The sequence below is a fragment of the Bos taurus genome, chromosome 17 (genome assembly GCF_002263795.3).
Source record: "Bos taurus isolate L1 Dominette 01449 registration number 42190680 breed Hereford chromosome 17, ARS-UCD2.0, whole genome shotgun sequence".
NCBI lineage: Eukaryota > Metazoa > Chordata > Mammalia > Artiodactyla > Bovidae > Bos > Bos taurus.
The window spans coordinates 72,874,634-72,891,685 of record NC_037344.1 but is presented as its reverse complement, the minus strand read 5'-3'; the positions used below and the strand labels follow the sequence as shown (position 1 = coordinate 72,891,685).

The 17,052-nt window shown below is 62.5% G+C and overlaps 1 protein-coding gene across 1 annotated transcript in view; it reads left to right on the top strand.

The window, feature by feature from the left end:
- Positions 1-17,052, top strand: part of TXNRD2 (thioredoxin reductase 2) — a 28,061-nt gene that overhangs the window by 9,015 nt on the left and 1,994 nt on the right. The window contains 7 exon segments of the mRNA NM_174626.3: positions 5,911-5,930; positions 6,532-6,623; positions 7,760-7,934; positions 14,127-14,263; positions 15,327-15,422; positions 15,642-15,734; positions 16,940-17,011. Coding sequence (NP_777051.1) covers positions 5,911-5,930; positions 6,532-6,623; positions 7,760-7,934; positions 14,127-14,263; positions 15,327-15,422; positions 15,642-15,734; positions 16,940-17,011 — 685 coding nt within the window.

The window sequence follows — 17,052 nt, the reverse complement described above, 5'->3', positions numbered from 1 at the left end:
CTCTCTGCACGTCCTCACTGTCCTGGCCTCACGAGGCGCCCTTTCAGGCCCAGGTGCAGCCCTTCGCGAGGGGCTCCTGAGAGCCCCCAGCCCCTTTTCTCTTCCCTGGTCGGACTGGCTGCAGAGAAGCCCCACGCGCGGGTCCTGACCATCCCTGGCTTCTTCCGCGCCGTGTGCATGGCCGGGGCTGTGTCCAGTCGAGAACTGCAGTCCCGGGTGGGTGCTGTCTCGTGGGCCGAAGGAACCGGGCCTCCCCTGCCAGGTGGGGCCCCTCGGCCACTCCCATCCCCAGCCCGGGTCGCTCTGCCGCCACCTCCACAGGCTCCAGCTGTGCCCGGCGCTTCCGCCTGAAGTAGGGTATAATTTTATGTCACGCTTAGCACATTATCTGTTTACTCTGTAGTATCTGGGCTAATTCTCTTATCTCTAACTAGTAGGTTAAACGTGGTGTGGTTTCTTTTGCATTTGCTGTTATGGCATCTTTGGCGTCGGACACGACTGAAGCGACTTAGCAGCAGCACTAGCTGTTTAAAATGAGTGTGGGTGTCTAAGTGTGGGTTTTGAATGTGTGGCTGTGAGTGTGAATGTGTGTGGCTCAGTGTGTGTGTCAGTGACACTGTGGATCTGTGTAAGCATGTGTGTCAGTGAATGTGTGTGTCTGTGAGCCTGTGTGTCTGTGAGCATGAGCGTGTGTCTTGAGTGTGCCTGTGAGAGTATATCTGAGCGTGTTGTATGAGTGTGAGCATGTGTGTCTGTGAAGTGTGCGAGTGTGAGCATGTCTGTGAGCATGTGTGTCTGTGAACATGTGGGTGTGAGCGTGTGTGTCTGTGAATGTATCTGTGTATGTCTGTGGGCTGTATCTATGTAAGAGTGTGTGTCTATGAGCATGTGTGAACATGTGTATCAGTGAGCGTGTGTATCTCTGTGTATGTGGCTGTGAGCACGTGTGTCTCTGAGCATGTGTGTTAGTGAGCATCTGTGTGAATTTGTGTATTTGTGTGTGTGGTTGTGAGCGTGTGTGCCTGTGAGCGTGTGTGTCTGTGAGTGGCTGTGAGTGTGAGTGGCTGTGAGCGTGTTTGTGAGTGGCTGTGAGCGTGTATGGCTGTGAGCGTGTGGCTGTGAGCGTGACTGGCTGTGAGCATGTGTGTCTGTGAGTGTCTGTGAGCGTGTGTGTCTGAGTAGCTGTGAGCGTGTGGCTGTGAGCATGTGTGGCTGTGAGCGTGAGTGGCTGTGTGTGAGTCTATGAGTGTGAGTGTGTGTGTCTGAGTGGCTGTGAGCGTGTGTGTCTGAGTGTCTGTGAACGTATGTGTCTGAGTGGCTGTGAGTGTGAGTGGCTGTGAGTGGCTGTGAGTGTGTGGCTGTGAGCGTGTGGCTGTGAGCATGTCTGAGTGGCTGTGAGCGTGTGTGTCTGAGTGGCTGTGAGTGTGTGGCTGTGAGCGTGTGTGTCTGTGTGTGGCTGTGAGTGTGTGGCTGCGAGTGTGTGTGTCTGAGTGTCTGTGAGCGTGTGTGTCTGTGAGTGGCTGTGAGCGTGTGGCTGTGAGCATGTCTGAGTGGCTGTGAGCATGTGGCTGTGAGCGTGTGTGTCTGTGAGTGGCTGTAAGCATGATTGTCTGAGGGGCTGTGAGCGTGTGTGGCTCTGAGCAGGGCTGCCCTGCCCTGGGACTGCCCTCTGCTTTCCTCTTTCTTATCTACTCACAGGTTTGAGCATGTGACTGTTAGCGTGTGTGCCTGTGAGTGACTGTGAGCGTGTGGCCCTGAGCGTGTGGCTGTGAGCAGGGCTGCCGTGTGTGTCTGTGAGTGGCTGTGAGTGTGTGGCCCTGAGCGTGTGGCTATGAGCCTGTGTGGCTGTGAGCAGGGCTGCCGTGTGTGTCTGTGAGTGGCTGTGAGCGTGTGGGGCCCTGAGCATGTGTCTCTGTGTGTGGCTCTGAGCGTGTGTGTCTGAGTGGCTGTGAGCCTGTGTGGCTGTGAGCAGGGCTGCCATGTGTGTCTGTGAGTGGCTGTGAGCGTGTGGCCCTGAGTGTGTGTGGCTCTGAGCAAGGCTGCCCTGCCCTGGCACTGCCCTCTGCTTTCCTCTTTCTTATGTGCCCACAGCTTTGCTGTCAGAGCTGAAATCTCATGTTGTTTACAATTGCAGATTTTTTCAGCTTGTCGTGTCTTTTAACTCCAGTAACGTACCAGTGTTTTGGGTTTTTTAAGTGTGGCTTAGGCTCTTTTATGCTTAATTGCTGTTAGATTTATTGCATGTTCAGGAGAGTCTCCCCCCCAGCAAGATGGTTTTTGACAAAAGCCCTGGATTTCCTGTGGGTCCCAGGGCCTTGGTGGGCGTCTGCAGCTTGTCTGCGTGAAGACGGGGTCCCAGGCACCCACCACGAGCGCCTGCGGTCGGCCTGGAAACTCTTCCGAGTGGGGCACCATCCTGCTCTGGCCCTGTTCCGGGTCCCGTCCGCCAGGCTTTGGACCCGCGTCGTTTTCTCGGGCGTGGGTTTCTGGGGGTGACGCAGGTCCGTGGAGGGCCGTGGAGACTGTGGTGCCATCGGCCTTCACGGCGCAGCCGCCTGGATGCTGGCTCACGGCGTGGGGCCTGTGTCCTGGCCGAGGCCACCACTGTGGCTCGGTCGCGTCTGCCCAGCGCCAGCACTCTCTGAATCTTGGTCTTTCGTTGACTCCGTTCCCGTGTGTTCGTTTTCTTTCGTTTGTTATTCCCACTTGGCCTTCTGAATGCCGAGTCCAGCCACCAAGAGGGGCCGCCGTCTGGTGCCCTCACTGCCTGCGGCTCGCCGGGGCCTGGGCACGGAAAGGTCTGGGTGCAGGGCCCCGCGTGGCCGCCCTGCTGACCACGTGCTGGGCCCGGGGCATGCGCGGCCAGGGAAGACAGCCCCAGATATCGGGGTCAGCAAAGTGTTTATTTTCTTCAGGAAAAAAAAAACCAAACCATTTAGAAGACTTTTTTTTTTTTTTTTTAGCTCTTTCGTTTAGAAGGAATCTAGGTATGTTATTGTTTAAGGAAAAAAAGTGTTTGCAATGTATCAGTCACCCATTCCGTTCTGAGCATGATTTATGTGAGGAAATGGTTTTTTTAAAAAATTAAGCTGGAGATACATCCCCGAACGCTGCTTCTGTGAAACGCAGCTTTTGTGCCGAGCTGTGAATGCAAGTTGTAACAGTGTGATACGGAGGCACTGTTTACTCGCTACATTCCTGCGCGCAGTCAAAATAAGCCGGAGGGCCGACAGTAGCATTTCTGTATTTTATCAGCTCTGGCCGGGCTGGGGGCCTCCACTCACACTCCGAGGGGCTGTTTCTACCAGATTTATTTGCCTTATAAATATTCCTGGTGTTTATTTTAACTCGCCTTTAAAATGGAGCTGAAATGAATATGGGCCCGAGGGCTGCCCCCGCCCTGGAGGCCTCGCGAAGCCAGGCGGGCCATGTCCCGGGGCCCATCCAGGAGGCCAGCTGGCCAGCGGGGTGCCCAGCATGCCCAGCTTCGCCTCAGCCTGCAGCTGCGGGGCCTCCGCTGGCCAGCTCCTCCCTGTGTGGACCGCCCTCAGGGTCACCTTCATGAGACGGGGTGGCCAGCAGCCTCCACGGGTGACCCACCTGCTTTGCCCCAGGGGTCTGGGAGCCCTCTGGACAGCCCATGTCCAGCTGCTCCCGGGGCCCCTGCCTGCAGGGCCTCAGTGTTGCCTGCACTGGCGGGGTGGCCGTGGGCCCTCGCACTGTGTGGGTGCCCCCCGCCGCCCCGGGTGCGGACTGGGGCCTTCAGACCCGAGAGGCAGGTGGAGAGCTCCTTAAACTGGGGCTTCACGCCTGGGGAAGCTTTGTTGCTGCTTCCTCTGCCTCCAGATGCGAGGCGGCGGCCAGCCCGTGAGCAGGGTAAGCCTGCAGCATCTACACCTCGGCGTGCTGTGTCGGCAGCACCCAGGGGTACACGGGGGGCTGCCCAAACACACACGCAGCCGCGGGGCCCCAGGGCACAGGCATTGGAGGCCCGCCCCGCCCCCAGGGCCTGCCAGGGGCACCTGCCGGGCACCAGCCTTGGCCTCACCCGAGACAGGGTGTCCTCGGGGGCCAGCAAAGGCCACCCGCAGCTCAGACCCGCCAGCCCCCAGCTCCGGAGTCCAGCCCTGGTTTGGGTGTTTTCTCATCGAGTCCGCCTGAAGGGAGTTCTCTGGTTAAGACCTTGGATCCTGCCTTTTTCAGATAATTGTTGTTTGATAATGAATTGCTTATTTGATGAACTGGGGGCCAGGGGTGGAGTGAAAACCAACCCCGTTGAGGAGACCGAGGTGGCCATGGGCGCCAGCACACGCCCTCCCCCGGGAGTTTTCGCCCGCCCACACGTGGTCAAGGACGTGCCCTCCTGATGCACCCACTGTTGGTGGCTTGGAGCCAGCAGCCTGGGAGCGGGGCCCCATGACCTTGAGGTGGGAGTGGGACACCCAGGGCTTGGGGGGACCCTCACCCACCCCCACTCCCCACCCGCCTGTGCAGGGCTTGGGAGCATGCTCAGGAGCTGTGGAAACAAAACGTCTTTGCCAAAATCAGACCACATTGCTGCTCTGCCTGGAGCTGGGCTGTGGGCTTCAGGCTGCAGACCCCCACCAGAGTCTGCTCTGTGGAGACAGGAAGACTTGGACGGCAGGACCGCGCAGTGGGTGGTCAGTGGGCTCTCCGGGCCTGCATGGCTCAGCCGCGCAGGCCGTGGGCGCCCTGGCGGGGCACAGGACACCACCACGAGGTCTGCACGCACGCCCTTCACTGGTTCTTGCGTCGGGGCAGGATATTCAGGGCAGCCCAAGCCTTGCAGTTTCTGTCTAGAAGGAAGGCTTGTCCCTTCCCCGTTCACGTCCAGACGGAGGGAGAGAAGGCCATCTTGTGTGTACCCACGTGTGGACACGGCGTGCCTGCGTGTGCCCCGTGTGCGCGTGCCTGCGTGCATGTGCCCCGTGTGTGTCTCCATGTGTGCTCCGTGTGCGTGTGCTGCGTGTGCCTGCGTGTATGCCCCGTGTACATGTGCGTGTGTGTGCCCCGTGTGTGCATGCCTGCATACATGCCCCATGTGCATGTGCCTGCATGTGTGCTTCACATGCCGAGCTCTCCCCACTCACCCACATAGACACCCGCGGCTCCGACCCGTCCCGAGGAAGCTGAGTGCCAGCAGCTCCCCACAGGGCGCCAGCAGCAGTCCTCCCGGGACGAGCGTCTGTTTGAAATGGAATTATATCATTAGTACCTGCCGGGATCAAGCTGACATCTGCTGATCCTCCCCCGCGTCACCTCTTCTCGTTCAAAGGCTGAGGGTGATCTGACGAGCCCACCCACACTGCCTGGGCGGGGAGTCTGCGCTCAGGTTCAGTTCGGTGCACGTGTGCAAGCATGTGTGTGCACATGTGCTCAGGTGTGTGTGCACGCAGGGTGTGTAACGGGAGGTCTGCTGGGTCCTGTGGCCCCTCCCTGCTGGCCGTGCTGACTTTCCCAGCCTCTGCATGGGGGGACTTGGGGCAGGCAGGCGTGGGCCCTCCGCCCGGCCTCCGTGGCCCCGGAGCATTACTGCCCACATCCGCACCTCCCTGGTTGTCTGCAGCCTGACGTCAGGGTCCAGTGGGAGTCAAGGAGAAGCTTGCAACATCTGGGCTTGGTCCACGTCGGTCCTGCCTGCGGGCCCGTCCCCAGACACGCTGGTCTGTCACCAGCCGCCCCTCCCTCGCCACCAGGCAGTTCCCCGATCCGGCAGCTGGCTGTCACTGTGGCAGGAGCCCTGGGGGGGCTATCATCCCTCAGGGTGGCCTGTCGGACAGTTCGCGGCAGCTACCGGGCGCCCGCACAAGGCCCGGCCCTCGGAGCCCCAGGGGCAGCTCACGACCCGTGGACGTGTGACCCATGTATCTCTGTCTGTCCCTTCAACAGGTTGGTGGTCGGGGCCAGCTGTATCCTTTGCTGCATGCAGGTGATGGACAGACAGACGGCGCTGCTCACCGTCCCAAGAGCGGACGCTCGGGTCCGGCCCCCGCCCTCGCCCCTCCCGTGGGGGCTGCCCCCTGTGACCTGTAAAGGCCCACTCTGTCCTCTGTGCTCAGGGGACACTCTGAGGTTGACCTCTGAGTCTGGGGCTTCCGGGAGGCTCTTCCTGAGCCGCTCACTGGCTAGGCAGCTGGACACAGCCTTGAGGCAGGTGGTCCTCCCTGGAGACCAGCCCCCTCTGGCCAGTTCCTTCAGATGGAACAGTAAGACTGGGGGCCCGGAGGGGCGACTGCAGGGGAGACAGAGGTGTGAGGCCCGGGCGCTGGCTCCCGACCACCCCCATGTGGCCCGGGTGAGCCTCCAGGGGCGTGGAAGGCGCCTGTGCATGGAGCCCCCACCTGGCCCTCGACGTGTGTCCAAGATGGCACCGGGGGGTGGTCTCTGCAGCCAGGTCGGAGCCTCCTCTGGGCTGGTGGGGCGGGTGGGTGTGGGCTTCTGGCGGGGCGTGGGGGTCTCGCTGCCCGGCCCCAGCGTCACCATCGTTAACACTCCTTAGCCGCCTGGCAGACGTAGCCCTGGAGTGCGCGGGCCTCCTCACCGGGCTCGGCTTGGACACCACCGTCATGATACGCAGCGTGCCCCTCCGGGCCTTCGACCAGGTAATGCCGGGCCAGCGCCCCCACCCGTGTCCCTGCTGTCGTGAGGGGGCTTTCCCACCCCCCTACCTGGGCGGGGGCAGGTGTGGACTGGCACCGAGGTCTCAGTCTTTAGAAACCGGCCCTCAAGTCGAGCGAAGAGACTGTTGGCGACATAGACACCTATTGGCAGGTGGCAGCAAGGGTCAGCTCACAGCAGACACAGCGGCCAGCCCCAACCTGGGAGGGCAGTGGCCGGCAAGCATGGGCAGCCGTGCCATCCCAGCTCCCTTGCTGAGCCTCTGGGGCCCGAGGAGTGTGTCTTTCCAGGGCCAGCGTGGTGGGGAGAGAGGCCCTGGGTGACCGTCGTGGGTGACGGCAGCCCGGCCACCATAGACAGGACGGACAGGACGCCAAGCCGAGCCAGGCCCTGTAGCCGCATGGCCTCCCCGTCCACCACGCAGGCGGCCCCATGGCCTCCCAGCCTGGGGCGCGGGCACCCTTGCTGACAATGGATGTGCCCACGTGATGAGCACATGTACTTTCTTTTTAAGCCACAATCCCTTCGAAGAGATGTCACTTTAAAGCCCAGGTCTGGGTTGTCGCTGTCAGAACACCAAGTGTCTGCGCAGTGGGACGGTGGGTGGGCTCCGGGGCGATGCACCCCCCGATGTCCTGTCACCCCCTGGACAGATGCCCGAGTGCCCGCCTCTGGCACACATGTCCGGGGACGGCCTCGAGCCTCGGGCTGGATGCAGGCAGAGAGGGCCCAAGAGACAGAGGCCCGCAGGAATGAGAAGGGGGGCAGAGGTGCCCACATCTGCTCGCAGCTACCTGGCCGCCGCGCCCGGCAGAACCTGGCAGACAGAGCCCGGGGCGGGTCTCAGCCCCTTCAGGGAAGACTCGGTTCATTAATGTCTAAGAAGTGTCCAGAGGTCACACATACCCCAGGCCAGGGGCCTGGGCCCGCAAACTTGGGGGGACAGGGGCTGCCAGAAGCTCTGCCGGGTTAGTCCTCAGCTCCACAGAGAGCAGGGTCCCCAGAGCGGGGCGTGAGGCCTGCCCCCGCCCCCGGACGGCCAGCTCAGGCAGGTTGTCTCTGCAGGCCCCCCTCCCCCCAGCGCCGGGCCCTCACCCCGCACCCTCTCCACCCTCTGCAGCAAATGGCTTCGCTGGTCACCGAGCACATGGCTGGCCACGGCACCCGGATCCTACGGGGCTGCGCCCCCGAGAAGGTAGAGAAACTCCCAGGCCAGCAGCTCCGCGTCACCTGGGTGGACCTCACCTCGGACCGGAAGGACGCGGGCACCTTTGACACGGTGCTCTGGGCCATAGGTGAGGACGTGCGTGCCCTAGGGCCCAGGTGCCCCCTTCCCTGCCGTCGGGTGTCTGGACCCCTCCCTGCCCCTCCCCGCGCCCCCCCGGGCGGCAATGCAGAGAGCTCATGGGTGACCGTGTGGAACACACTCCCAGGTTTGGGCCCCCTGCACCCGGCTGACCCTGCGGAGGGCGTTGGGGCCCCTGCAGGGCTCAGGACGGCCAGCCTGGAGGGGAGAGGCCCTGAGGGCACAGCCTGGAGCCCAGAGCCGTGGCAGGCGGGCCTGCCCCAGGGGTCCCTGCACAGAGGGCGCTGGGCCCACCTGCCGGGACACCCTCCTGCCTTGGGGCCTGTGGCCTGCACGTTTGGAACCCGTTTTCCCGACCCGTCTGTGTGCACGTTACACCTAGAGGCGATCAGGGTCTTCCCTCCGTGTCTCCAGCCCGCGGGCCTCTCATCCCCCTCCCCCCGGGCCTGGCTTCTGAGTCTCTGTGCCCATCAGACCCCACATCCGGCTCCGCAGCTCTCGACGTGTCCACTGAGCCCTCAGAGGGCCTGCCTCCCGCGCTTTCCCACCCCGGCTGCCCAGGTCCCCACGTGCCCCGAGGTGGGGCTGGGGTGGGGTGTACTTCTGAGAAGCCTACTGCTTCCGAAATGCTCAGAACGGGTGGAAATCCGAAAATGAAATAAACCCCGGAGCGGTCAGCGCCTGGCTGTTGAAGCTTGACGCGAGCAGGTTTTAGGAATGAGGCAAAAGTCTGAGACACCCTGGAGCGAACTCTTGGCCAAGATTCGCTAAATTACCAGAGGAAATGTTCTTGATCGAATCGAGAGAGTAGACCTAAAAGGGGGTTTGTTTTGAACGCTGTGAAGGGTCGTCTGAGTGTTCAGACCCGGAGAGGTAAACTGATGGCTGTCGTTTTCAGCTTGGTTCTAAAGGCTGAGGGGACTGCACCCACCGCCTGCCTGGCCCCTCGCCTGCACCCCGCCCCTCCCCCCGGACCCTCGGGGTCCTCCCCGCGTCCAGACGGCCCTGGTGGGCTACAGGGTGAGGCCCTGGGAGCCTTCCCCCACCAGGAGTCCGTTTTGTTTTCTGTATTTTCAAAACTGGCATCCCCCAGACGGTCTGCTGGTGTGATTGATGCCGGGGGTGGGGGCTTTTCACAGTCCTTGGCCTCTGACCTTGCTTCCCGAGGCAGCGCTGCGGTTCCCGGCACGCCTCCCAGCCGAGGGCAAGTGCTGGCGGGGCACAGCTCGCAGCGGGTTTTGTAAACATCCAGGAGCCACGTCCCGTTTCAGCAACCGGAACGTTCTCTGCCCTTTACCTGGAGAGCCTGGAACCGGGCATTACTTCTGTGTGCGATAAAGGGTGGTCCCAGGGGTCCGAACACCATGGCCGGCCGGGAGCTGGCAGACCCTGGGTCCGCCCGGGCACCCACCAGACCCCAGGTGTCACAGATGAGAAGGGCGGGCTGCGGCTCGTGCCCGTGGACACCCGCGGACACCAGAGTGGGCTGGCCTGCAGCCTGCCAGCCTCTTCCGCGGCGCAGCCTTGATCCCCACGAGGTGGATTAAGCACATTAGCAGCTAAAGCAGTTAATTGCTGTGCAGGGGGCCGGCTCATTGTTTGTCTGTGAATCACCCGCTCACACCAGGTGTCTTAGATAACAGGCCGGGAGCTGGGGAGGAGGATTTCCTGTCTGCAGATGCGCCGATTACTGTGATGAGTGAAGACAGTCAGCCCGCCCCGCAGGCTCCGGCCGCCACAGTTAACCACTTGTGGCCTGGATCCCGGCTGGGGGGGCGGTGCGTGGAGTGGGACTGGCGAGCCCAGTGGACACCTCTGAGCAGGGACCCTTGGCTTTGCTGTGACTTCCTCTTGTTTTTAGAAACAGCCTGAGCACCTTGGCCTCGGGAAAACCCAGAGCCAAAACAGTCCCCAGCGCCCTCCCCCCTACCCCCATAATCAGCGGCCTCCAGGCAGGGCTCAGTGTCCAGGCTGGAGGAAGGCTCAGGCCAGAGGAGCCCCACCCCCGGGTGGTGAAGCAGCGGGGCGCTGTGGGCAGTCAGCCCCGAAGCCGGCGCTTTTTCTTCAGGCTTTTTCTTTGCAGCAGGCTGTTGCCATTCACCTGTGTCACGTGGAAGCCTCTGGCGTCGGGGGAAGCAAGCCCGTGGGTCCCAGCCAACTCCCTCTGGCCGACCCCCGTCCTGAAGGGCCAGCCACTCTGAGCACTGTCCCCACTCTGGTGCACACGTGGACTGCAGCCTGGGATGAAGGCTGGCCCAAGGAGACCGTGCCGGGCCCGAGGGGCCGAGGTTGGCTGCGGCCGGGGCCCGTCCAAGGCCGCCACCCGGAGGCTGGAGGTCTGAGCAGTGATGCAGCCCGCTGGGGCAGCCACCCGGCCTGCCCCTGGAACCGCGTCCTGCTGTGGCTGCAGGACACCCGAGTGGGGCTCTGTTCTCCAGGTGGGGGCCCCACCATAGCCTGACCGGGCCTCCAGCCCGGGCCCCTGCCCAGCCTCCCAGCGCCGCGCCCAGGACTGCCCGCGCGGTTTGTCCAGTCGCAGCCCGCACTCCCGTGTCACGCCCCCGCCGGCCCCGAGTCCGCCCTGGCTGAGGGATCCCCTGCGCACCAGCACCCCGTGTGCTCCAGGGAGGCCCGTCTTCCTGTGACGGGCACGTCTGCTCCTCTGCGTCCCCGGCTGCACGGAGCAGGTCACGACAGCCAGCAGGTGGTTCCCTCAGTGCCACCAGAGGAGGCTGGCCTGGCCCGGCCCACCAAGAGCTCTGTCTTGGGCGGTCAGCGCTGGATGGGGGCCGTCCAAGCTGCGAGGGTCATGAGGTCCCCCTGAGGGACTCTGGCCAGCAGGCGAGGGGCAGCCCCAAGGCAGGGGGCTGAGGTTTCAGAGCGCTCGTTTGTTGCAACCACGGCAGCAAGTCACGCATGTCCTAAGGAAGACGCTCATGGGATCATATAAACGGACACAAAGGGCCGGATCAGTCATTCTCAGGAGGAAGCCCAGCTCACTGACATGTGGCCAAAGGACACTGCGTTGTACGACTCACTGAAGAAGCGCACGTTGAACCTTCACAGCTCCCCACCCTGACAAGGAGCAGAGTGCAGAGCGAGGGGGCCGCCTGCCTGGAAGGGCCTCCCCCAGGGACCAGCTGCCAACCCCACGCCGGGGTGAGGAGTGGGCGGCCTGTGGGCTGGATAGGGTGGCGTGTGAGCCATCACTGGGGAGGACTGCCTGCCCTTGGGGAGGCCGTGGAGGATGGCATGACCGCTGCCGTTCAAGCCCAGCCCGGTCTGAGCGGACGTCCAAGCAGCCGGCCGCTGGGCCCCCCGCCCCACCCGTTCTCCGTCTCCGTCTGCCTCTGGGGCTCCGGGCCTGTTTGACGGGGAGCATGACCCCCGGCTCGGAGAACACGGGGCAGTGTGGCGGAGGCCGGGGCCCATCCGCCGTCCGTGGCCCCTGTCCAGGGCCTCCCTTCCTGCACGGTTGGTCCTGGAAGCTCGCCACCGGCATTGTCCAGCGTTATTCTCTGTGCCCGTGGCCTGGCTTACACATTCCACGTACCTTCCCACTTACGTAGACAGCGCGTCCTAGAGAATCCTGGTTTCAAGATGGACCACGGGGGCCAGCGTGGCCGCCATCTCCTGCTTCTGCCTTCAAGTTTATCTCTGTTTCTTCGGGGACCTGAGATGTGGTTTGTTAGTCTCTGCAAGGTGTGCAGTTACCATGGTTACCACAGGCCCGGGAAGAAGCACTGTTGACCTCCTGTGACCAGCCGGGCGGGGTGCAGGGGTGAGCTGCGGGCAGCGTGGCCGTGTCGGAGTGCCTGGCCCGGGTGCTGCCCGCTTTGCCTGTGGCTCATCAGCCCGGCCCAGTGTACTGGGAAGCTCAGGGCCCAGGACCTGGGGAGGAACCCAGGGGCTGATCGAGGAGCCCCTGCCTGCAGCACTGATGCCCCCCATCCCACCCGTGGGGCCCACTTCTTCCTTGCCGGAGCACGGTCCAACCCGTTCCCAGGTGCCCGCTGGGCCCCCAGGCCCCGGGCAGGATGTTGGCAGGTGGCACGTCACACTCTACAGGCTCATGGGCCTCCATCAGAGCTGGAGCGCCAGCATCGGTGTGGTCAGAGGCGGGGCCCTCCTGTCCTAGTGGGCCCGTGTCTGGTCTGCTGGAGAAGGGCGCCAGCCCTCAGCCCCTGATCCCTGGGGCCAAGCCGGAGTCATTGCTGAGAAGGAGGTTTAGCTGAGCCTGTGTTTTGACTTCCCGCGGGGACAGCAGCTGGAGACTTAAGGCTCCCCTCCCTGGCTCCACCAGCCCCTGCCGACCCCGGGGGCCTGAGCCGTGGGAGCTGTGGGATCTGTGCCTTTGAAGCCGAGCCTCCCGCCTCCGGATCCCCCGCCCAGTCCCGGGAAGACGGGGTGCCCACTGCCCCCCCCACCACCCCCACTCAAAGAGGCCTTGTCGTCTGAACGAGGCCCCAGGCTGTGAGCACACCGGCTGGCAGTGCTGGGGTGTCCGCCCAGCACTGCGCCCTCCAGGCCTCTCTCCAAGGGCGGAGTCCACAAGCTGATGGCCCCCCAGGACGGGCGGCTGTGCCTGCCAGCCCTGGACGCCTCAAGCTGGGGCTGCCGGCAGCGGGGGTCTGTCCTGGACCCTGGGCAGGATGCGGTTGAGCGCACCATCTGCCTCCTCTGGATCGGCTCACCCTCCTCGGGCATCAGGGGGACGTCCTTGCCAGGGGCTGGGGACGTGAGGCACTGCCTGTCCTTCACAGGCAGCTTCCTGGCAGGTGGGGTGACCTGGCAGGTAGAGGGCAGGGACTCCAGGAGTGTTGGGGGGGGCGCCCTGGACCAGGGAGGCCACCTGAGGGCCCCTGAGATGCCCTGACCCACCAAGGGGTGCACGCAGGGACAGGCCGGAGTTTCCGAGTTGCCCTCAGGCCTATGCCTCGAAGGCTGTGTGGCCCCATCGGGCTGTGTGTGCAGCCAAGCTGGCCCTTCGCCTGCGTCACTCTGCCACGTGACCTGGGGTCCCTGGCCCTTGGAGTGCAGCCATCAGTGGGGAGGGGCTTAGGGATCTGGTCAGGGGCTGGGGGCATGTCGCGCCTGGCTGCTGCTGCTACACAATTCTGTTGTCAGAGCCAGGCACCTTCGAAAGAAATCACAGCTCTCCCGCACAAAGTCAGCGTTATGGGGCTTGAACGTCCTCTTTGAGTGACACGTCCTCTCACTTTCTGAGACGTGACCTGCAGAGGTACAGTTCCAGGGTGGGCCCCCCAGGTCTCCCGAGCGAGTTATCTGTTACCCCAGGCACCTTTGTGGACTTCCCTGGTGGTCCAGTGGTTGAGAATCCACCTGCCGATGCGGGGGACACAGGTTCGATCCCTGGTCAAGGAACTAAATCCCTCGTGCCACAACCAAGATGCTGCGTACCGTAACTAAATATCCCACGTGCTGCAAATACAATCTGGTGCAGCCAAATAAGTAAATATTTTTGAAAAAAAAAAGTAAAAAATTAAAACAAAAAACCAATAAGCCCTTTTGGTTGTTCATCGGTTATAGGGTTTTTTTCCCACGTTTATTTTTTGAATATGTATGACTCTTAACTGTGTATAATTTAAAAAACCAAAATTGTGTCATAGGCTGTGTTTAGGATTTCTTATTCCAGACTCTGCACACACACCCCACTTCCTCCTGTTCTTGCACTGTCCTTTCGTTTTCTGTGCAGATGTGTGTGTGCGTGTACTCACACGTGCATGTGTACATAAAAAGTGTGTGTACACATTGCGTGTGTATGTGTGCAAACTGTATGGGTGTAGTGCATGTGCGTGCACATGTGCACGCACATGCACGCGCGCACCTGTGCAGCACGTGTGTACGCGTTTGCACGCGTGCGTACATGTGTGTGCAGGTGTGTGCACGCACATGCACGCGAGCACCTGTGCAACGTGTGTACACGTTTGCACGCGTGCGCACATGTACGTGCACATACGTGCGTGTATGTGTACACACGTGCGTGCAGGTGTGTGCACACACATGCGTGTGTGTGCATACATGTCTGAGGCCCTTGGCACTGTCAGTGCTTGGTGTCTCGCCAATTCTAAGTGGACTTTCTGAGAAGGGCTTTAAATAAACCCGGAATCTTGATCAGAACCTCTCATGGAAACCTTCCACCTTGCTCTGTGTCCTTCAGGCCGAGTTCCAGAAACCGCAAGTCTGAATTTGGAAAAGGCTGGTGTGCATACGAACCCCGTCACTGGGAAGATCCTCGTTGATGCCCAGGAAACCACCTCCGTCCCCCACATCTATGCCATCGGTGATGTGGCAGAGGTATGGCCGGCGCCCCCTGCTCCTTGTCCCTCTGACCCTGGCCACCCTGTCAGCCCAGTGCTGTGGACGAAGCTTCATGCATGCTCGCTGCCCTGGGGCCTGGCTGCTTAGGCAGTGCTGTGTGTTAATTAAAACACGCGTGTGTGCCCAGTCGCTAAGTCGTGTTAGACTCTGTGATCCCATGGACTGCAGCCCGCCGGGCTCCTCTGTCCATTGGGTTCCCCAGGCAAGAGTACTGGAGTGGGTTGCCATTTTCTCCTCCAGGAGATCTCCTGACCCAGGGACTGAGCCTGTGTCTCCTGCATCTCCTGCATTGGCAGGCGGGTTCTTTACCACTGAGCCACCTGGGAAGACCATTGATTAAAAGTCATGACTAAAAGTCACTCAGCGGTCAGAGGCATTCACCCCCAGGGTCCAGCAAGGGCGCCGTGGCTCAGGGAGATGTGTGTGCTGTGTGGGCCACGTGTGTGTCAGTCAGGCGGGTGCTTTCTCGCTGCCGATCCCTGTCATTTCCAGAACGTCGGTCATGGGTGTTTCCCACTGTTGTGGGGGATCAGCCCCCAGTCCCAGGCTGGCGCATGAGGGGACACTGGGCTGTGGCAGCTCTGCTCCAGGGCAGGACGCCCAGGGCAGGGGCCTCCACGGAATGCGGTCCTATCCGGGCTGTCTTGGGCTTGGCGTGCCGGACCAGCTGTGTGTCGGGGCCCACGGGTGCTCCTTGGGCCTGTCTTAGCCCGAACCCCAGCCAATGGGATCTAGTGCATGGCGGCGGGTCTCACATGGGCTTTGCTGTGGGAACGCTCTCCAAGGGCACTGGCATGAAGCAGGGTCCCGAGAGAAGCCCCCGGTGGATGTGGGAGGTGCCGCTAGTCTGGCCAGCGTGGCTGGCGTGGCCGGGCTCGTTAGCAGCCCACCCCCTCTTCCAGGGAGACTGGCAGCTCTCCAGGGTGGGACAGAGGGGAGCACGCAAGAGCAACAGAGGCAACCTGCATCTGGGGGGTCTCGGGAAGGTGGCGCCCCCACCATGAGCCGTGCTGGAGTAACCCGTGCTCCCTGCTTCCAGGGGCGGCCGGAGCTGACGCCCACGGCCATCATGGCCGGGCGGCTCCTGGCCCAGCGGCTGAGCGGCCGGACCTCAGACCTGATGGACTACAGCAGCGTGAGTACCTTTGCTCGCCACAGCCACGCCCAGCCTGCGCAAGGCTACAGCTCGTTCTGGGGGCATGTGCGTGTGTGTGAGCGTGTGAGTGTGAGCGTGTGTGTGTGTGCGAGCGTGTGCGTGTGTGCAAGCATGCATGCGTGACCGGACACTCACTGTCCCTGGGGGGTCTTCGCCCTGGGCCCCCAGGAGCCTGCCTGATGCAGGCCTGCCCTCCAGGTCCCCACGACTGTCTTCACCCCGCTGGAGTACGGCTGCGTGGGGCTGTCAGAGGAGGCAGCCGTGGCTCGCCATGGAGAAGAGCACGTGGAGGTGAGTCCAGGCCCGGGGGTGGGGTGCAGCATGCAGGCCCCCGTGGCCCCCACCCCGGTGACGGCCGCCCCCACAGACGCCGGAGGGCAAGCGGGAATATTGGAGCCTTGCATCCCGGGGCCTGAGGCTCGGCAGGGCGGCATGGGGCCCCACACAACAGGTGTGACAGGTTGGGGATGTCGGCAGGCATGGCAGGGACCAGGGGGGCCTTGGAGCAGCGGCCCCCTCAGTGGGGTATGTGTCTCCCTCCATCTGGAAAGTCTCCTCCTGCCCTCTGCCCGCCTCCCCCGCTGCCCTCCTGCCCACTTCTTGTCCTCACGGGCCTCTGCCAGCCCAGCATGGGCGTCACCCGGAGGGAGGGCTTGGTCACCAGACGGGTGCCTCTGGGGTCTGCTTTGGCTGCAGCTTGGAGGCGGGCCGGGAGCCACTGGACCCCACGTGGCCACCAGCATGGCCAGCTTCCCTCTGGGAGCGAGCCCTGGGCTCCAGGGCCTGCCCCGTCCTCCATCAACTGTGCTTTATTTGCTATTTTTGTTTAATTCATCACAAGGGCCCTGGGACGTGTGTCGTGGCATTCCGTGATGTTGTTTTATGTTTCACAATGTTGAATGGCCAAATGCCCTTTGTTTGTTTTCTTTTCAATCCTGTCTTCGTTAGAACAATATTCTCTGAAGCTGCATTAATTAATAATGGCTGTGCAGCACATGTGAGCGCCCTGCTCATTTTTTACGCAGCCGCAGCCCCAACCCCGCTGTCGGCCCTTCTCGGGCGCTGAAAGCCTTTGTCCGGCAGTCGGTGGGGGCTGTGCCTGCCCCCCTGCTGGCTGGAGTGAGGGCCTGGAGAGCACTGGGGGCCCCAGGGAGACGGGACAGGCAGCCGGCCCCCCTCCAGTGCTAGCCTGGGCAGCGTCCGCCTGGGTGGTGCCCAGGCCTGCTCTGCGCCCCGGGCTCTGAGGCAGGTCAGAGGGCAGCCTGCCTCGCTGCCGCAGCTCTCCAGAGTCTTGGGCCTGGCCACAGGCTGCGGTGCCCAGGGGCGCAGGCTGCCTCCAGGCCAGCGGGGCCTTGTCCTCAGCCCGGATCGAAGCCTACAGGCCCAGTGGGTGGTTGCGGCTCCCCTGCCGCACCCACAGCCTGACCAGCTCGAGGAGATCCCGGGGCTTGTTGTGCTGCAGCCACTGAACCGGGAATCCCTGTCTTGGTGCCCAGGTTTACCACGCGTTCTATAAACCACTGGAGTTCACTGTCCCCCAGCGGGATGCATCTCAGTGCTACATAAAGGTGAGCGTCCCTATGGGCCTGGCCTGGGCACACGGGCCCCT